The sequence below is a fragment of the Hyaloscypha bicolor genome, assembly GCF_002865645.1.
Source record: "Hyaloscypha bicolor E unplaced genomic scaffold K444scaffold_53, whole genome shotgun sequence".
Taxonomy (NCBI): Eukaryota; Fungi; Ascomycota; class Leotiomycetes; order Helotiales; family Hyaloscyphaceae; genus Hyaloscypha; species Hyaloscypha bicolor.
Genome location: NW_020194555.1, coordinates 1,297,798 through 1,314,833, shown reverse-complemented (window position 1 = coordinate 1,314,833; position 17,036 = coordinate 1,297,798). Strand labels below are relative to the sequence as shown.

The window sequence follows — 17,036 nt, the reverse complement described above, 5'->3', positions numbered from 1 at the left end:
CTTCTCCTTCCCACAAACTCAGGAAGGAGAATTCCGCAAACGCCTGGTAAGCCCAACCCTTCCTTTCTATTGTTCTCCCTTCGATATGATTACAAAACCGATCTGTCAATCCCCTGAAACCAGATTTTCTCTGGATATGATGTACCAATAATATGTTTTAATTCATGATCCATCGTCCCTCTACCACCACTTCGTCCTCGAACCTTGGCTCAAGCCCCATACTGACTTGACTTGAATACAGTGATTGCTTCTAGGTCTGTGGACCTGAGCCAGCGCAATGGCGGAACCGTATGACTCAATCTCTGAACCCATCCCGGTCTCCTTGATCGCTGGCCGATACTTGCTATTCGACGTCAATGTCGTGACTTACCTTCGCAGAACTCACAATATTTGCGGGTCTCTCATTGGCGGTATCCCACAGCATCCGCAGCAGAATGTCTTCCTTGGTCTCCCTGTCGAGTTAATGCCCGAAGAAGCAACGTTGCTTGTAAAGAAGGAGATAGGTTACATTGTTGATGATGTCGCGTGGCACACACAAAGATTCAACACCTTCGTTGGACAGGATAGGCAGAAATACTTGGCTTCTCTGAGATCCCAAGGTCTGAAAGCCCGCAGGGTTGCGCAGAGTGACGCGGTGAAAAGATCAGAACATCATTTGCGGAAGAAGGCTACTGAGAAGGCGAGAGAGAAAGCAAAGAAAGGCGCAGATGCCCCGGAAGACGGCACTCCAGACATATCCTTGGATGACAGCACTGCAGACTCGCCAGAAGCACTCTTCGACTCCGATCGGGCTCTTTCACCAGTCCCGTCAAGTACTGCATTTGCTTCTACCGAGCCATATGCCGTCACTCCCTCCACCAGTTACTCTTCCTCTGAGTTACCACAGAATATTTCTCTGCCTCCAGATCCTCCTGCCGTCCCAGGCTACGCTCTATTCGAACACTTACATTCGCACGGATACTTCATGATGCCAGGGCTACGGTTCGGATGCAATTTCAATGTGTACCCAGGAGACCCTTTGCGTTTCCACGCCCACTTTCTTGCATCTGCCTATGAATTTGACGAAGAGATCCCGTTGCTGGATTTGATAGGTGGTGGCCGATTAGGTACAGCAGTCAAGAAAGGCTTTCTAATTGGAGGTGAGGACCTGGACGCAGAGGCAGAATCAGGAAGGAAGATGAGAACCTTCTGTATTGAGTGGGGCGGCATGTGAGAGTCAGATCTTCCACTGGAAATCCAGACTTGCTGCCATGATGGACCCGGTCTCAGTTTCCAGGGATTCATGAAGCAATGACACCATAGATAGATACCCAATGATACCCTCTTCAGAATTTTCAGTCTTGTGAGATGTTTCGTGACTTCTGCGGCCCGGGTTCAGCACCCCTGATTTTTAGTTGCTTCGGAGCAGACGGCCCGAACGTGGGGAAACCTTCAAACCGGATCTGGTGGATGGCCGCATGTTTATCAACTCTTTAGAAACACGCGACAATCAAGAGGTTATTGGTGACATCTTTCTGATCCAACACCTACTTCTATTATTTGGGAATGCGTTCTATTCTTCAGCTAATGATTCGATGACTGAAGACCACCACTGCTGATAATCTGCGGCACCAGCAGTCATCGTTCCCCCACGAGCTCGGTCAGCGCCACGATACCCTTTGCCATGGCCGCCGCAGTATTCGACCATACCCACAAGTTAGATGTTGCTTCGTGGAACTGGACAAGTTTCAACGCCTCGCAATATGTTCCCTCAGCGAAAGACCTGGCTCTCGCAGGCCCGCGAATGTTCATGAAGCTAAGCTCCTTCCTTGCTGTCCCGGAAGCTGTCGACAACATATTTGGCTTGAGGGTTGGATTGGGACAGCGGATTATACCTGAAGCTACGGGAGGAGCTGGGGCAGGAATTGTGGATGCGGCGACTACGGCTGCTGCGGGTGGCATGGCAGCAAGAGAGGCAATGAACGCGGGAACACAGATGGTGATTGATATGGATGACGCGGGGAATGGCCTGGCATCAAAGTTTACTCTGGAGGGGATTCGCAGCTTGGGGAATGTCTTCAGCTATGCAACTAGCAAATGGGCTCTGGGTTGTGTCATAATCGCTGTCGTCCTCAACCGCACGTATTGCTACGCCTCTACAAGACGGAATCTTGTCCTCCCATGGAAAATCCGCGTCCTCCTTCGAATTTCACCTATCATCCTTCTTGCGGTACAGGCTCGGTCTCTACTTCAGTCAATACAATGCCAAACTTCTCCGGACTTCGGTATGCTGCGGTGGGGAAACGCTTCCAAGACGTCAGACCTACTCTTTACACAGAACGGGGGATTTCTGCATGAGCTCAGTCAGACGCTCTTGTTTGGAGCAAGTAATGAGGAGTCATGCTTAGCCGTTAGTATGATACCCCCCGACTACGACGAGGAAGTTGCCAAGGCATCACCAGATGGGTTGATGCCAAAAGCGGACTTGACCGGATCGCTGTCCCTTCTGTGGCCCTTGTTCAAGACTTTCGGGTTTAGTCAGTGGGTAGAGACAATCTCTTGTGCAGTTCAAGGGCGGCAGGTAGCAGCTGAGACCGGAATGACCCTGTTTGAGCACTCGCTGGCCTTCGCCGAGGCTGATTCGCAAATCGGCAGTCAACTCGGCGCTTTTGGGTCTTTTGGAACTACGAAGCGTGTCTGGGCGAACACAACTTCTCACGATGAAGCAACTCAAATCGCAATCACACGTACCATGATCATGAAGAAGGTCAATACGGCTCCTGAAGTGCTGTTCGTAGGCTTCTTATCGGCTATGAATCACCTTACGAGTCACTTTCTTGCAATCTTCAATCTTCAAGGGAAGCTACGGTTGCTGAGTACTGGATTCTGGGGCTTGTCGTTCATGTCAGCCATCGTTTGGAGTGTTTGGACGTTCTCAATCGACGACTTCGAGAATCAGAGCCTCCTACGATTCCCAACGGTATGCATCGTTGGATTCATTCCACATGTGCTGGTCCTGCTTGGAATTCTAGCATGCGGAGCTATTTACGGGGCAGCTCTGCTATTATCTGCCCTCTCTCCTCCCGCGGTCGAGGAAGGAAGTGCGGATGACCAACCAACCCCTACAAACACATGGTCCGCTTTTATGAGACGGCTGGCATTTGCGCACCGAAACATGCAATCAAACGGGACATTGATGTCGAGCCTTCGGATCACTATGCATATGGATTTCTATACCGCTTTGTTGAGAACAGGGTTTGCGGTCATGACTATGGCGAGTGAAGCAGTATATTTGAACGAAAGCCGTGGAGTTAGTGTCAAGCAACGGACGTGGCTGGAAGAGGATAGATTACGAGAGCTCGAAACCGTCGGAGCTCAATGGCTTGGGCCAACATTTAGAATCCATGATCCGGATTCTGGTCTTGCAGATGGGTTGGCAAACAATGTTGGGCTTGTGGCAGCTAAAGACCAGCCAATGGATCTGCTGCAGAAGTCGTCAAGCGGGTATGCTAGAGAGATGACAGCAAAGAAAGTTCCAAAGCTTTCAAGAGGACGAGAGCCAGCTGGAATGCGGAATGGAATTGGTGCTACAGAACGAAGTGGGAGATGGGTCATGGCATTGGAGTTCTTCATTGGTATTAACAGGTTGTTGTTAAGCTGGTGGGCTTCTGTTGCTTTGAAGCTGCTAGGTATTGCTGGAATCCAGAGCCGACCTCGTTGGCTTCTATGGCTTGTCAAGCATCCAAGATCGACTCAAGCAGATGCTAAGCCACCAGACAGCAGCGATCCTGAGTCATTGAATTTCTGGCTCTTGAGCATCGACGGAGAATTGACTCTGCCGAAGGATGAGAATGTTGATGTCGAGGCGGAAATGAGGAACCGACTTCGTGAGAACCAGGGATACTGGAATGATACTGAGGAGAAGAAGTTGGATTCTAACTTATATAAATGGTGGCTGGGTGGTGGATGGTGGGGCTCCGATGACCACAGTGGAAACTTCAATCCAAACGAGAAGGAATTGGATGAAGATATGACCAGTATTGTATCATTCTCCACTACAGAAGACGAGCAGGATTGGATTTCAGATGACAATGATGATGGACGAAGAACACCAACTCAAGAGTCGCCCCAGTTCTCCAGAGAGTCTACTCCTTTCCTGGACACACCTCTCAACCCCGCCGACCTAGCACAACTTTTGCATCCCAAAACCCCCGAGCAGCGAGCTGAAGCCCAAGCTCTATCCGCACACCTTGCAAGCGACAGCATCGTCACCCGCTCTCGCTACCGCAACCTCCTCCAACGCGAGCGAGCCAAAGTCCTAACCTCCACCCGAGAACGACCCGAAAACTTCACCGCCTCCTCTGCAACCGGCAAGCTGACCCTCGAAGAAGAAGCTCAAATCCTCGAGCACCTCATCATCTCCCGCCGAAACTTCCACAACGCCACATCCTCATCCTCAAAACCAACATCTTGGGCAAAAGGTGCATCCGGGATGGGCGAAGGCGGGCCGCAATGTGTGGTCTGCCAGAGCTCTCCGAGAAGTATCATCGTTTGGCCGTGTCGCTGCTTGAGTTTGTGTGATGATTGCAGAGTTACGCTTGCGATGAACAACTTCGATAAGTGTGTTTGCTGCAGAAGGGATGTGGCGAGCTTTAGTCGGATTTTCGTTCCATAAGGTCCCGTCGAGTGTCAATTAGGATATTTGGGAGGTTGGGGTCTGTGCATACGATACGGGTAGGGATTGGAGTTTGGTGCATTGCTAGGGTGGATGAATGATGCATGAAACAAGCGTGCAGTTCAGTTAAACTGTGTACCGATCCGAGGCAGCGCGTTTCTCTTTCTTGTGTAGTTATTAGCGGCTACGGTACATACAATAAGCGTGTGAGAGATACTACTATGAAATCCATTATTTGCCAAACGTTCTCTTCCGTCCTACCCATTCTCTCGAACCCGAACCTCAATCTCAACAAAGTCTGGCGAGAACTTTGCATTTACACAGATTTCCTCGGCTTCCCGCCCTGCTCCCACGCCTCAACAATACTATACTCATTTCCCCAATAAGCAGGATATCCATTTTGAATCACCACATTTCCAACTGGAATCATGCCCTCCCATGCTCTGCCATCACTCGGTGGCATGTATCTCGGAACCGCAGCCCCATTCACACGCCGTTGTCCACCAACACTCCTTCCTCCATACCCATTATTGGCACCATTCGTTCCCTCTTCTCTCGTCTCTCGTCCTCCCCCAACCACTCGTTGTGTGGGGACAAGAGCAGTCTGTTGGGAAACAGAAGAACAACCCGGCTTCGCCTTTCGCAACTTGGCAAGTGGAACTTCGTCCTCGGAATCCCAGCCCCATTCTGTATCACTGCCACTTCCGCTCTCCCATCCTGCGCTGTCATCTTCGTCTTCCTTCTTGATCTTCCATTTCTTCACTTCCAATTCGTCCTTCTCTGCCTTGACCCCCTTTCCAACGTTCCCAACACTATCTCCCTTAAAACCGCACTCTTCCTCATCCTCACCCTCACCCTCCCCTCCACCTCTGGAAGTTCTCTTCCTCTTTAGCTTCTCAGAATGGCCGAAGTTGGGAGAAGTAGAGGAAGAGTGGTGGGACAAGAAGGGTGTACCGTGCGTTCCGATCAGTGTTCCGCTTTCTATCTGTCGACGGAGGCGCGTGTAGCGCATCCTGGCGGCCGGAGGCTTGAGGGAGGTTGCGTGGCCTACAGCTGCGAAGTCGATCTTGAGAGTGTCAGCCAGCATCCACTAGTATTTTGAGCTTGAACTAGAGAGAAGTGGGCTGAGAAGGGTGGTGGGAGATAGGGGGTTTGGGTTGGTATGAGGGATGGGAAATGGGAAATGGGAAGGGAGTAAAGGGGACGTACGGATTTCATATCGCTTTTCTGGAGGCAGATGTATAGAAACCAGAGGTTTTCGTCGAGTTGGATTTTTGAGGGCATGCTTCTGAGCTTTGGGGAAAGAGAGCGTGAGTGGAATTGAGACGTGGGATGAGCAGGTCCAGCTGGTGATTGAGAGTTTTGCGAGGTGTGATCTGGTTTGAGTTGAGTGTGATATCGGGTGGTATGCGGAAATGATGAGAATTGAGAGAAACAAGTTGAGAAAGGGTGAAGATATACGAGTAGCGAAAAGGGGTCCCGTTGGATGGACAAAGAGAAAGCTGTTTGCGCTTGTTGCTGCTTCTTACCTGAGATCAGAGAGAGGATACACTGATTGAAACCCGTACACAAAGGTTCTGGCAGGAGGTTGCAGAGGAAGCAAATATAAACCTGACATTGGATGCAGACAACCTTCATCTGAAAGAGATGTCGAAACCCAGCTAGCCAGACAATACTCCAACGCCGACACTAGACGTCCAAATGTCCAGTACAATGCACCCATTCTGTTTCCTAACGCCACACACATATGCATCATCATGAACTCATGATCGACCTAACTTCATATCCGCAGTCTCCTTTAATGCAGCCACAAGTACCCGATGTGACCCCAAAGCAGCCTGCACCGCATTATCTGCCAGCTCCTCATACGAAGAACTCTGCACAGCCTGATTGCCAATATCTCCTTTGACCCACAAGTCCGTAATCTCATCCCTCGCAGGAAGATACGCCACAATAGCAGCCGCCAAAATCTCCTGATGCTCAGGAGGAACAGGATCCAATACCAACGCAGTACTCTGCTTTCCCTGCCCTCTAACCACAGCAGCAACGCCCCCAGAAACAACATCCACGCAGTCAATGCCAGCATCGGCAATCGCAGCAGAAGCAACGGTTATGCAGCCGCTGAGAACACTCATCATTCCCCATTCTCCAGCCGTGACTTGGCCCCGTCCTCGATCGTCGCCCCACCATTGGTCTTCTTCTCCTTCTAGAATGGTGATTATGACTTCTACTCCGCTTTTTGGCCAGCGGTCGCCAATAATCACGCCTCGTAATGCTGTTTCCAAGTGCACCCCTAGATCTCTTTCACTCGAATCCCGCAGGTATCCTCTTCGTTTCCGTGTCGCAAAGGGGGCATATTTGACGTGTGTTGAAAGAATGATATGAGGGGAGAATGGCGCCGATTTTGGTAATGGTCGTGGGCCGTGGACGGTACATGTGAGCTTCAAGCCGGATGTGGAGAGGGACGCAAGCCCAGGTGTGTTGGTGTTTGTGGATTTTGAGGCTTCGAGTTCGAGGTATGCTGATCCTGAAGCTGAAGGTGTGACGCCTGTCTTCAGAACTATTACTTGTTAATATATGCCTAATTTTCTGAGCAGGCTGTACGTACACATTTTCCTGAGGACATTTGGGGCTCTTGATCTCATTGGTCTCTCTATTTGCGTCGAGGCGTCTTTGGTTAGGTACTTCGAATAGACTGGTGCTGAGGTCCCGCCCGAAGGCCCATTGATCCTCCTCCTGTCCGTCATCTTGAATGAGGTTGTGTGAGACTGATGAGCTGCTATCGATCATGCATTGTTTATTTCAAGCGTAGTAGAATTCCAACCAAAAAGTAAAGTTCGGAAAATCCGTCGGGCCGCCTCTGTTAGCGCGGACAGGGGTCCCAGCTTCCCGCCCTCAAAAATTCTCGAGCTCTTGAAGTCCCACAACCACCAAATTTCTTGATCACAGCCAACTTCAACGGCACCACCCTGCTGCGCATGCGCTGTCTGGCAATGATGCCAGAAATTGCTACCATTTGTCTGCCACTAATATCTGATGTTGTTCCACGAACATCACAGCTTGGTAAGTACCAATTGATTTCTCTTTCGCTGTCATGCTCCTGATGATTTCCTTCACACCAGTTCTTAGGCGATCTCCTGAGCCACTGAACAACATGCATCACCATCTGAAGCACTTCAATTATATCTGTCTGCTGTTCTAGTTGGGATCAATCAATCGCTGACCTGTTGGCAAGATAGGATCTGTCACCCAGCACCGCCGCGTGAAGAGCGCCATGATCAGTGAGAACTGTAGCCCTGCCAAGTATGATCGAAGCATCGAGCAATAACATACCTGGACGCAAATTGGGAGCATATACTCTTACGAGCTTGGCGTGATAACGGTCAGTACGATTTGATTCTCTACGAATCCATTCCTCTTTCATGATGAAAACAATTTCAATCAGTTCTGCTTCTGAACTCCTTGATGACAACCAAAATACCAAAAACTTTCTGAATACCTCCTGTCGAATGTCTTCTTCAATTGTGTTCTCTGTACGAAAACAACGAGCTGACCTCACACAGACCAGATCTGCATCATCTCACCAGACTTACCAAAGGTGCGGCGTGCCTGTCAATCCCTTTACCTCTTGCCCTGATGATCACAGCTTATCCATTCCCTGAATGCTCCTCTTCCAAGCTCTACTCCCGCACCGGACTAGTTGATCTTCGGATTGATTGGGATGATCGGTTGTGGAGATTTGCGCTTCAGTGCTTCGGTTCTCTGCATTGCGTCTTGTAATGTGGGGTTCAGTCGCCGGTCGAGGTGCCTGATTAAATCGGCTTGTCTGAGCATTCTTCTTTTCTAATTTTCAGTTCACATGAATCTGTTCATGCACGCGCTAATTCTTCAGTTTAGGATTCTCGGATTTCTGTCAACGACGGAGAGTGGGCTGGAGGGATGTATGTCTTGCAATGGACTTTGGTCTTGTATCTTTACAGCTAGATCTCCAGCTTATGAGAGAAGATTTAGACGCAGACCCACTCAGCCAGACTCGGGATAATTGTCGATCAGACACTAGATATATCCAGAAACATTGTAAGTTGCAAGTATATATAGACTAGAATTCAGTAGCGATAATTGCTTTACACGTGCCTCTGGATTCTCGGGATCTGATTCTCACTTTCGTTTGTGAATCCAAAGATATCTTCTTCCTTGCTTTTTTGTGACACATGGAATGGTGATTGTTGGTTGCACGAAGTTCCGATGATGCTTCCAATCAAATAATGCTTAAAACAATTAATAAGGTTTGGCGGCGTATAGAATAACATCTCTTGACGCCAACACCCCCTTTCACTTCGGATGGAGTGTGGGGAATAACACTGCGCCTGCTTACAGCATTTCGGCTGACGTTGAATCTTGCTCCCTGGGGTGAGATCATCGTGAGGGTTCTAAATTGGGTTGCGCGCCTGGCGTCTGTTTCACATTTTTAGGTGCAGCAAATGCAAGCAAGCGAGCTGGTCTCCTTAGAGAAATAATTCCGCCCGAATCTTTCTCCCCATGCTAAACTTCCATTCTCACGGCCGAGCCAAACACGCCGATGAGGTTCACTCCTTCAACATTGTCCCTCGAATCCGCCACGTTCCGCACTTCACCTCGTGCCTATCCTGGTCGATCCAACAATCAGAGGGCAGGACGGCCCGGGACGTGAACACGAAGCCAGCTCAAATCGCCAGGCTGGCTAATTCAAATTTCTCAACCATATCCTTGCACGTCGTCCGCGCATCTCCTAATTAGAAGGCTCTCAAGAAGATGCTACCACGTCATCATGCGAGCAATGGCTATCCACAAGGGAAGAACGAGTACAAGGAGACGTACTCGATAAGTCCTCATAGGTACACGCAATCCCTTCAAAGCGTCAACAACCTATCAATTTAATTCTAATGGACTTGCGCATACAGATTCCAGCCCAGAACAACGCCTGCAGCCCTCCGGCGGCGACGGCAACTTCTCGTTCGATTTACGCTCATTGTAGTAGTTCTCCTATTTGGATTTTTCGTATGGCCCGGGGCCTCAATACTTCCAGTCCTTTCACTAGGCTTGATGTCTTCCGGCGAGGATTTCCAGCTCGAAACAGTACGGTATTATGATCTTTCGAATGTTCAGGGAACGGCGAGAGGTTGGGAAAGGGAGGAACGGATACTGCTTTGCGCGCCCTTGCGTGATGCTGAGTCCCATCTGCGAATGTTCTTTGGACACCTTCACAATTTCACATATCCTCATCACCTAATAGATTTAGCGTTCCTCGTGTCGGATTCCAAGGATCAGACATTACCGCTGCTTTCTCAATTGTTGGAAGAGCTCCAGGCAGACGAGGACCCGAAGCAACCATATGGGGAGATCTCGATCATCGAGAAGGATTTTGGGCAGAAGGTCAATCAGGACGTTGAGAGTCGTCACGGGTTTGCTGCGCAAGCAAGTCGAAGAAAATTGATGGCACAAGCAAGAAATTGGTTACTCAGCGCAGCATTACGGCCTTATCATAGCTGGGTATATTGGAGAGATGTGGATGTTGAGACTGCACCGTTTACGATTCTGGAAGACTTGATGCGCCATAACAAGGACGTTATTGTACCCAGTGAGTCCCATGCCTTCCGCTGAAGATATGATCTAACAAGTTTTTAGATGTCTGGCGACCACTTCCGGACTGGCTTGGCGGCGAACAACCTTACGATTTGAATTCATGGCAAGAATCAGAGACAGCATTGGCATTAGCGGATACCTTGGACGAAGATGCCGTCATTGTGGAAGGTTACGCAGAATATGCTACTTGGCGGCCTCATCTTGCATACCTACGGGACCCATACGGAGACCCTGATATGGAAATGGATATTGATGGTGTGGGTGGTGTTAGTATTTTGGCAAAGGCCAAAGTGTTCAGATCTGGGGTCCACTTTCCTGCATTCAGTTTTGAGAAGCATGCGGAGACTGAAGGATTCGGAAAGGTCAGATTCTCTGATCCTCAAGTGTCACAGAAGCTAATCTTATGCAGATGGCGAAACGTATGCAATTCTCTGTTGTGGGATTGCCACATTATACGATCTGGCATTTGTACGAGCCCAGTGTGGATGATATTCGTCATATGGAGGTTAGTCATATTCTACCTCATGGATACGTAGTCACTAACAGGCTTTAGGAAATGGAGAAGGAACGCATTGCCCACGAAGAAGAAGAGAAAGAGCGTGTGGAGCGCATGAAGAAGATCAAAGAGCAGTTCACGGATCCAAATAGCCAATGGGAGAAGGACAAGACAGATATTCAGAATGAAGCTATGAGAGAGAAGGCTATAGAGAAAGCGAAAGCAGAAGCTGCAGCTAAGGAGGCTAAATTGGAAAAAGAGTCAGAGGCGGCGCCAAAAGAAGCGACGGGGGAATCGAAAGTTGAGTCTAAGGCTGAGTCCAAGGCTGATACCAAGGTCCCGGCAAAGGCTCAATAGATCAAGAGGGTAAGAGCAAATCCAAGCCTTTGTCCAAAGGCTCTAGTGCTGACAGAACACAGGTCTGAGGGAGCTCACTGAAACTCCTCTTCATTATCGCATTATTTTACCCCGTTCACCGGGTTTAGTTCTCACAAGAAGCGACAGAAGCTTCGGGCCTGCTGTAAAATTATAGATCTGCAGCAGCAGATATGACTTTCGGATATAGGAACACAAAGCGTGGGGTTCGGATTGCATACACTGGGGTCTGTCTGGAGATCTCGGTATGCTTGCTAAAAAGGTGGCACCATTAAACTTGCTCCTTGTAGTAATTTGGGTTGGAGTTTGTATGATAGACAGGCGTATCAAAAATGCCATTCCATGTTATATGGAAACTAAATAATCGACTTCTATCTAGAAACGTGCACCTCTTTTCAACTTAGTAACCCGCTCATCCTGATGTTAAGGTCACGTGCCAGGCAAGTATTGAGAACACCTTGAACCCTCGGGAACTTTTTGAGGCAGGATATTATTTTTTGGACACCCTCCAACGACAGCTCCACAGCTCGGCGACTTTGGCAGTCAATCGACACCTGTCTACTGCCTAATTACTAGTACAAGTCGCCCTAATCCATAATATTCAACGTGGCATCGATGTTGCGCCAGTATCGAAGCCAGTATGAGCAATGATGCCCCAGCCGTGAATTCGCAAGCACTAGGACCGAATACAGATTCTCCAACACCATCTCTACGTGGCCTCGGTTTGTATTCGATCAAAAAGAACAGATGGGAAAGCCTTGAAGCTGCACAACTCGACGACGATACCATGAGCTCGAGAACATCACCCATATCTGTGGCGGTCGACCCCGTGGCCTTGATCACCACAGAATGTATTACAGTCACATCTGCCATGCGAAAGCATGCAAGATGGGCGCATTCTTCGGTGTCTGCGATCCTGGGCGGAAGCTCCAGCCCCATGAATCCCAGCATGCAAGGCTCCAGGCCTTCAACACCTCGAGATGAACCTGGACATCGAAAGGGACACAAGGGCAGGTCTTCGTCTGGACTTGGAGGAGATGTCTTCGATGATGGAGGACTGGCAAACAGATGGGGTCTACGTGGAAAGAAGGGCAAGAGCATGCAAGATAATCCATTAATGGCTGGGTTCGGGAGGCTGAGGCGTGAACTGACTGGCTGCAAAGGTACGTTCAAGCTATTACCTAGGCACCTGTATACTAACTTGAGAACAGATATTCACAAGTTCGATACGCCATCCTTATTACATCCTTTCCTCCAAGTGATTCAAGCTTCTGCGACCTCTGCCCCAATTACTTCTCTAGCCCTCGTAGCTATCACAAAATTCTTCTCGTACAACCTCATAAGCCCAGACTCGCCACGGCTTGCATTAGCTATGCAGTCTCTTTCTGCTGCTATAACACATTGTCGATTCGAAGCCAGCGATACATCTGCTGACGAAATCGTCCTCTTGCGGATATTGAAGCTTATGGAGGGGATGCTGTCAGGGCCTGGTGGAGATCTACTTGGCGACGAAAGTGTCTGCGAAATGATGGAGACGGGACTAAGCATGTGTTGTCAGTCGAGATTATCAGAGCTTCTTCGGAGATCCGCCGAGATGTCCATGGTCAAGATGACCCAAGTAATTTTTGAAAGGCTGAAACACTTGGAAATCGAGGCTGGAGACGATCTTCAGGCTTTGGACGAGAAGACCAGGGAGGATATGGATACAGTGAAGATGGATCCTTCGGCCAATGGCAATGATGCTATCAAGTCCTCACTTGCAGCCCCCCCTACCGAGTCAACACCATCTTCAAGTTTTGACAAAGCGAGAAATGGAGCTCTGACTGCATCTTCTGCAGACAATGCTTCGGAAGTTGGCGTTGCCCCTGCTTCAGAAGCCTCTGATGATCCTCCTATAAAACCCTATTCATTGCCGTCAATACGAGAACTATTTCGAGTTCTCGTAGATTTACTGGATCCCCATGACCGTCAACATGCCGATGCCATGAGAGTCATGGCCCTCCGCATCATTGATGTAGCGCTCGAGGTTGCTGGCCCCTCCATTGCCAAGCACCCGACCTTGGCCACCTTGGCTGAAGATCGTCTGTGTCGATATCTGTTTCAACTCGTCCGATCAGATAACATGGCAATTTTACACGAGTCACTTATTGTCGCCGGCACCTTATTGGCTACCTGCCGTGGAGTGCTGAAGTTACAGCAAGAGTTGTTCTTGTCATATTTGGTGGCTTGTTTACATCCTCGGGTGGAGATCCCAAGAGAACCGGGGATAGATCCTTCTCTTTATTCGGGTGTGCCTCAAGCACCAAAGCTTGTGAAACCGTCAAACAGTGGGATAGCAACTCCTGTTCCTGTGAAGGATCGACAAAAATTGGGAATGGAAGGTGGATCACGGAAACCTGATGCCAGGGAAGCCATGGTGGAGAGCGTTGGTGCTCTTGCGCGGATACCAAGCTTCATGGTGGAGTTGTTCGTCAACTACGACTGCGAGGTTGACCGAAGCGACTTATGTGAGGACATGGTGGGACTGTTGTCCCGAAATGCAATCCCAGATTCGGCCACTTGGAGCACGACGAGCGTGCCACCATTGTGTCTCGACGCTCTTCTGGGTTATATCCAGTTCATTGCTGAACGGCTCGACGAGGAACCCAAGTATGATGGATATCCAGACCAGGACAGACTCCGTGAACAACGGAGGAAAAAGAGATTAATCATTATCGGCGCGTCAAAGTTCAACGAAAGCCCCAAAGCTGGGCTTGCTTATCTCCACGCTCAAGGAATCATTAAAGATGTCGACGATTCCAAATCAGTCGCGGCTTTCTTAAGAGGAACGACGCGAATCTCGAAGAAGGTTCTCGGTGACTTCATTTCAAAGAAAGGCAACGATGCTGTCCTCGAGGCCTTCGTAGGCGAATTCAACTTCGATGGCAAGCGGATAGACGAAGCGATGCGGGAACTCTTGGAATCATTTCGCTTACCCGGAGAGTCACCTCTGATCGAGAGAATCATGACCGTGTTTTCTGAACAGTATTGCGCAAGCGATATTCCAGAAGGCGTTGCGGACAAAGACGCTGCTTTTGTCTTGACGTACGCCATCCTCATGTTGAACACGGATCAGTATAACCCGAATCTCAAGTCATCGGCCCGCATGGGCTACACAGACTTCGCGAAAAATCTTCGTGGAGTAAACAACAAGGCAGACTTTGCCCCGGAATATCTGCAAGCCATTTTCGACTCTATCAAGGCGAATGAGATTATTCTTCCAGATGAGCACGACAACAAGCATGCTTTTGATTATGCTTGGAAGGAGCTTCTATTGAAGACCGAGTCGGCTGGTAGCCTTGTGCTGTGCGATACGAATATCTATGATGCGGATATGTTCGCAGCCACTTGGAAACCCGTCGTTGCGACTCTATCTTATGTCTTCATGTCCGCTAGTGACGATGCTGTCTTCTCAAGGGTCATTACAGGCTTTGATCAATGTGCACGTATTGCTGCGAAGTATGGTTTGAATGAGGCTGTTGATCAGGTTGTGTATTGCCTGAGTACCATCACCACCTTGTCGACTGAAACGCCATCAAATACTGCTTTGAACACCGAGATCCAGGTCGAGAAGAACAGTGTGATGGTCAGTGAGCTTGCAGTTAAATTCGGCAGAGACTTCAAGGCACAATTGGCCACAGTCGTATTATTCCGTGTCGTTACTGGTAGTGAAACTGTCATCAGCGACAGCTGGCAACATGTGAGCTTTATCCTTTGTAAAAGCACTACCTACCTGAAACTAATAATATTAGATTGTCCGCATTTGGCTGAACCTCTTCGTCAACTCCCTGATTCCTCCCTTCTTTGCGCCAAATCGGATGGAGATTCCTGCAATACCCTTGCAGAACCCTTCGCAGGTCATCGATCGAGGACAAAAGCCTAGCGAGGCTGGTTTATTCTCAGCATTCACATCATACATTTCTAGTTATGCTGCTGGTGACCCACCAGAACCTTCGGACGAGGAGCTAGAGAGTACTTTGTGCACAGTAGATTGTGTCAATGCTTGTTATATGGGGGACGTCTTCGCCAACGTCGTCAACATGCCCGCCAAGTCTTTGGTCCCTCTCGTCTCAGCTTTGCTCGCCGAGCTACCTGACGATCCATCGTCAGTAATCATAAGTGTCAAATCGGAGAATGACAATCAAAGCCCAGCAAATGGACAGAAACCGACATCCAGCGGGCCAGTCTACGATCCAGCGATGGTTTACCTCCTGGAATTATGTACTGTGCTTGCCCTTCGAGATGAAGAAACGGTTGAAAGGCTTGGTGCCGCTGTAGCGGGGGCTTTACAGAATGTTATGCGTAACGCTGCGAGCTACCATAGCATTCTGATCTCTAGAACAATGTTCTACTTGCTTCACTTGTTGCACGCTAGCTATGTAAGTGCCAACCTGTAGTATTTCTAGAAAACACTCTAACCTTTGCAGCAACACGACTTCATCCGCGTCCCAGTAGTACTCCACACGATATCATCCTTCAAGAAGGACCTCTTCGACAAATCTGCACCTCTGGTACTCCAGGGATTAACGCAGTGCATCAAAGAGCCCGGCCCTCTCAGAAACGAGATCATGACCTCGCCTGACTTCTGGGTTATCCTCCGGAGTCTCACACGAAATGTGAAGTCCGCACCAACTGTCTTCGAGATTCTCGAAGGGATAGCAGTTGGTTCGCCACCAACGATTATGGCAGATAACTATGAGTCTGCTGTGAAGCTACTGAATGACTTCGCGTCTGCTGGGAGTGTTGGATCGACAATTGAGCAGAAGCAGGATAGAAAAGCGAAGAGGGGTCAACAAGCTCAAAAGCAGACGAAGCCACATCCACAGGTCGATGCCGCAGTTGCAAGGGGCGTGAAAGCCATCACGATGATCTACTCCTTAACCACCCACATTCCAGTACTAATACAGCAATCCCACCTCGAGAGCAAAGAAGCCTGGGCAGCATATTGGTCTCCCATCTTCCGCGCCCTCACAACGCAATGCACGAACCCGTGTCGCGAAATCCGCCATCAATCTTTCACCTCCCTCCAACGCGCTCTCTTCTCCCCCGAACTCACATCAGGCGAACACGAAGAGTGGACCGCCATATTTGGCGAAGTCCTCCTCCCGCTCATCGTCCGCCTTCTAAAACCAGAAGTCTACTCCTCCGACCCAGTAGGTATGAGCGAGACGAGAGTGCAGGCCGCGACTCTGCTCTGCAAAACGTTTTTGCATTACCTAGAGTTGCTTTCGGAGTGGGATGGCATGTTGGATCTCTGGCTGAAGATCCTGGATATCATGGATAGACTGATGAATAGCGGGCAAGGCGATAGCCTAGTATGTTTTCCCCTTCCCATCTCTCCCCCTAATTACTTTATTCATACTAATTATCTTGTTCCGCATAGGAGGAGGCCGTCCCCGAGTCCCTAAAGAACATGATGCTTGTAATGGCTAAAGGCGGCTACCTGGTCCCCCCCTCCGAAGACCCATCGAAAGAGAAACTCTGGGTCGAAACCTGGAAGAGATTAGATCGCTTCCTTCCTGATTTGCGGAAAGAACTTCCGCAGCTTGCTGAACCTGAAGGATCGAAGGAGAAAGAAGAGGTGAAGAGCCCGGTTGTTGAGCAGGCGGCTGGTAAGGAGGAGAGTGCTGCCAAGGCGTAGAGATGATGGACCGGGTTGTGTAATAGATTTTGTACAGATAGAAGGAGGGAGGAGGAGAGAAGTTTCTTTGGTTTTGGATGAAATGGGGAAGAATAAAGCTGGCACGGAATGTCCTCGTTAGCGATTTTCATGGCATAGATAGCGGATGGTGGTAAAGTCATGTTGTATAAACGCTTTGAATTCCTATGCTATGCTAGTGATATCTTGCT

General features: G+C 49.3%; 5 protein-coding genes across 5 annotated transcripts; 3 read left to right on the top strand and 2 right to left on the bottom strand.

Annotated features, from left to right (window-relative positions):
* Positions 1-277: 277 nt before the first annotated feature.
* K444DRAFT_627339 (uncharacterized protein) lies at positions 278-4,654 on the top strand (the record flags this gene model as incomplete). Its single annotated transcript, XM_024882783.1, has 2 exons — positions 278-1,209; positions 1,585-4,654. 2 exons carry the CDS (start codon positions 278-280, stop codon positions 4,652-4,654), a joined length of 4,002 nt encoding a protein of 1,333 aa, XP_024739305.1.
* Positions 4,655-4,812: 158 nt separating this feature from the next.
* Positions 4,813-6,372, bottom strand: K444DRAFT_341095 (uncharacterized protein). The gene is made up of 2 exons (XM_024872029.1): positions 5,864-6,372; positions 4,813-5,720 (listed from the first exon to the last, which is right to left on the bottom strand). Exons 1-2 carry the CDS (start codon positions 6,290-6,292, stop codon positions 4,971-4,973), a joined length of 1,179 nt encoding a protein of 392 aa, XP_024739304.1. The 5' UTR covers positions 6,293-6,372; the 3' UTR covers positions 4,813-4,970.
* Positions 6,373-6,417: 45 nt separating this feature from the next.
* Positions 6,418-7,401, bottom strand: K444DRAFT_524963 (uncharacterized protein; the record flags this gene model as incomplete). Its single annotated transcript, XM_024874402.1, has 2 exons — positions 6,418-7,214; positions 7,263-7,401. 2 exons carry the CDS (start codon positions 7,399-7,401, stop codon positions 6,418-6,420), a joined length of 936 nt encoding a protein of 311 aa, XP_024739303.1.
* A 1,775-nt stretch (positions 7,402-9,176) lies between these two features.
* Positions 9,177-11,533, top strand: K444DRAFT_585544 (glycosyltransferase family 62 protein). The gene is made up of 6 exons (XM_024877930.1): positions 9,177-9,528; positions 9,595-10,271; positions 10,319-10,638; positions 10,686-10,781; positions 10,830-11,138; positions 11,192-11,533. The coding sequence occupies exons 1-5, from the start codon at positions 9,446-9,448 to the stop codon at positions 11,127-11,129; spliced, it is 1,476 nt and encodes a 491-aa protein (XP_024739302.1). The 5' UTR covers positions 9,177-9,445; the 3' UTR covers positions 11,130-11,138; positions 11,192-11,533.
* Positions 11,534-11,649: 116 nt separating this feature from the next.
* K444DRAFT_585540 (Sec7-domain-containing protein) lies at positions 11,650-17,014 on the top strand. The gene is made up of 5 exons (XM_024877929.1): positions 11,650-12,310; positions 12,359-14,886; positions 14,939-15,565; positions 15,614-16,501; positions 16,570-17,014. Exons 1-5 carry the CDS (start codon positions 11,788-11,790, stop codon positions 16,825-16,827), a joined length of 4,824 nt encoding a protein of 1,607 aa, XP_024739301.1. The 5' UTR covers positions 11,650-11,787; the 3' UTR covers positions 16,828-17,014.
* The last annotated feature ends 22 nt before the right edge of the window (positions 17,015-17,036 follow it).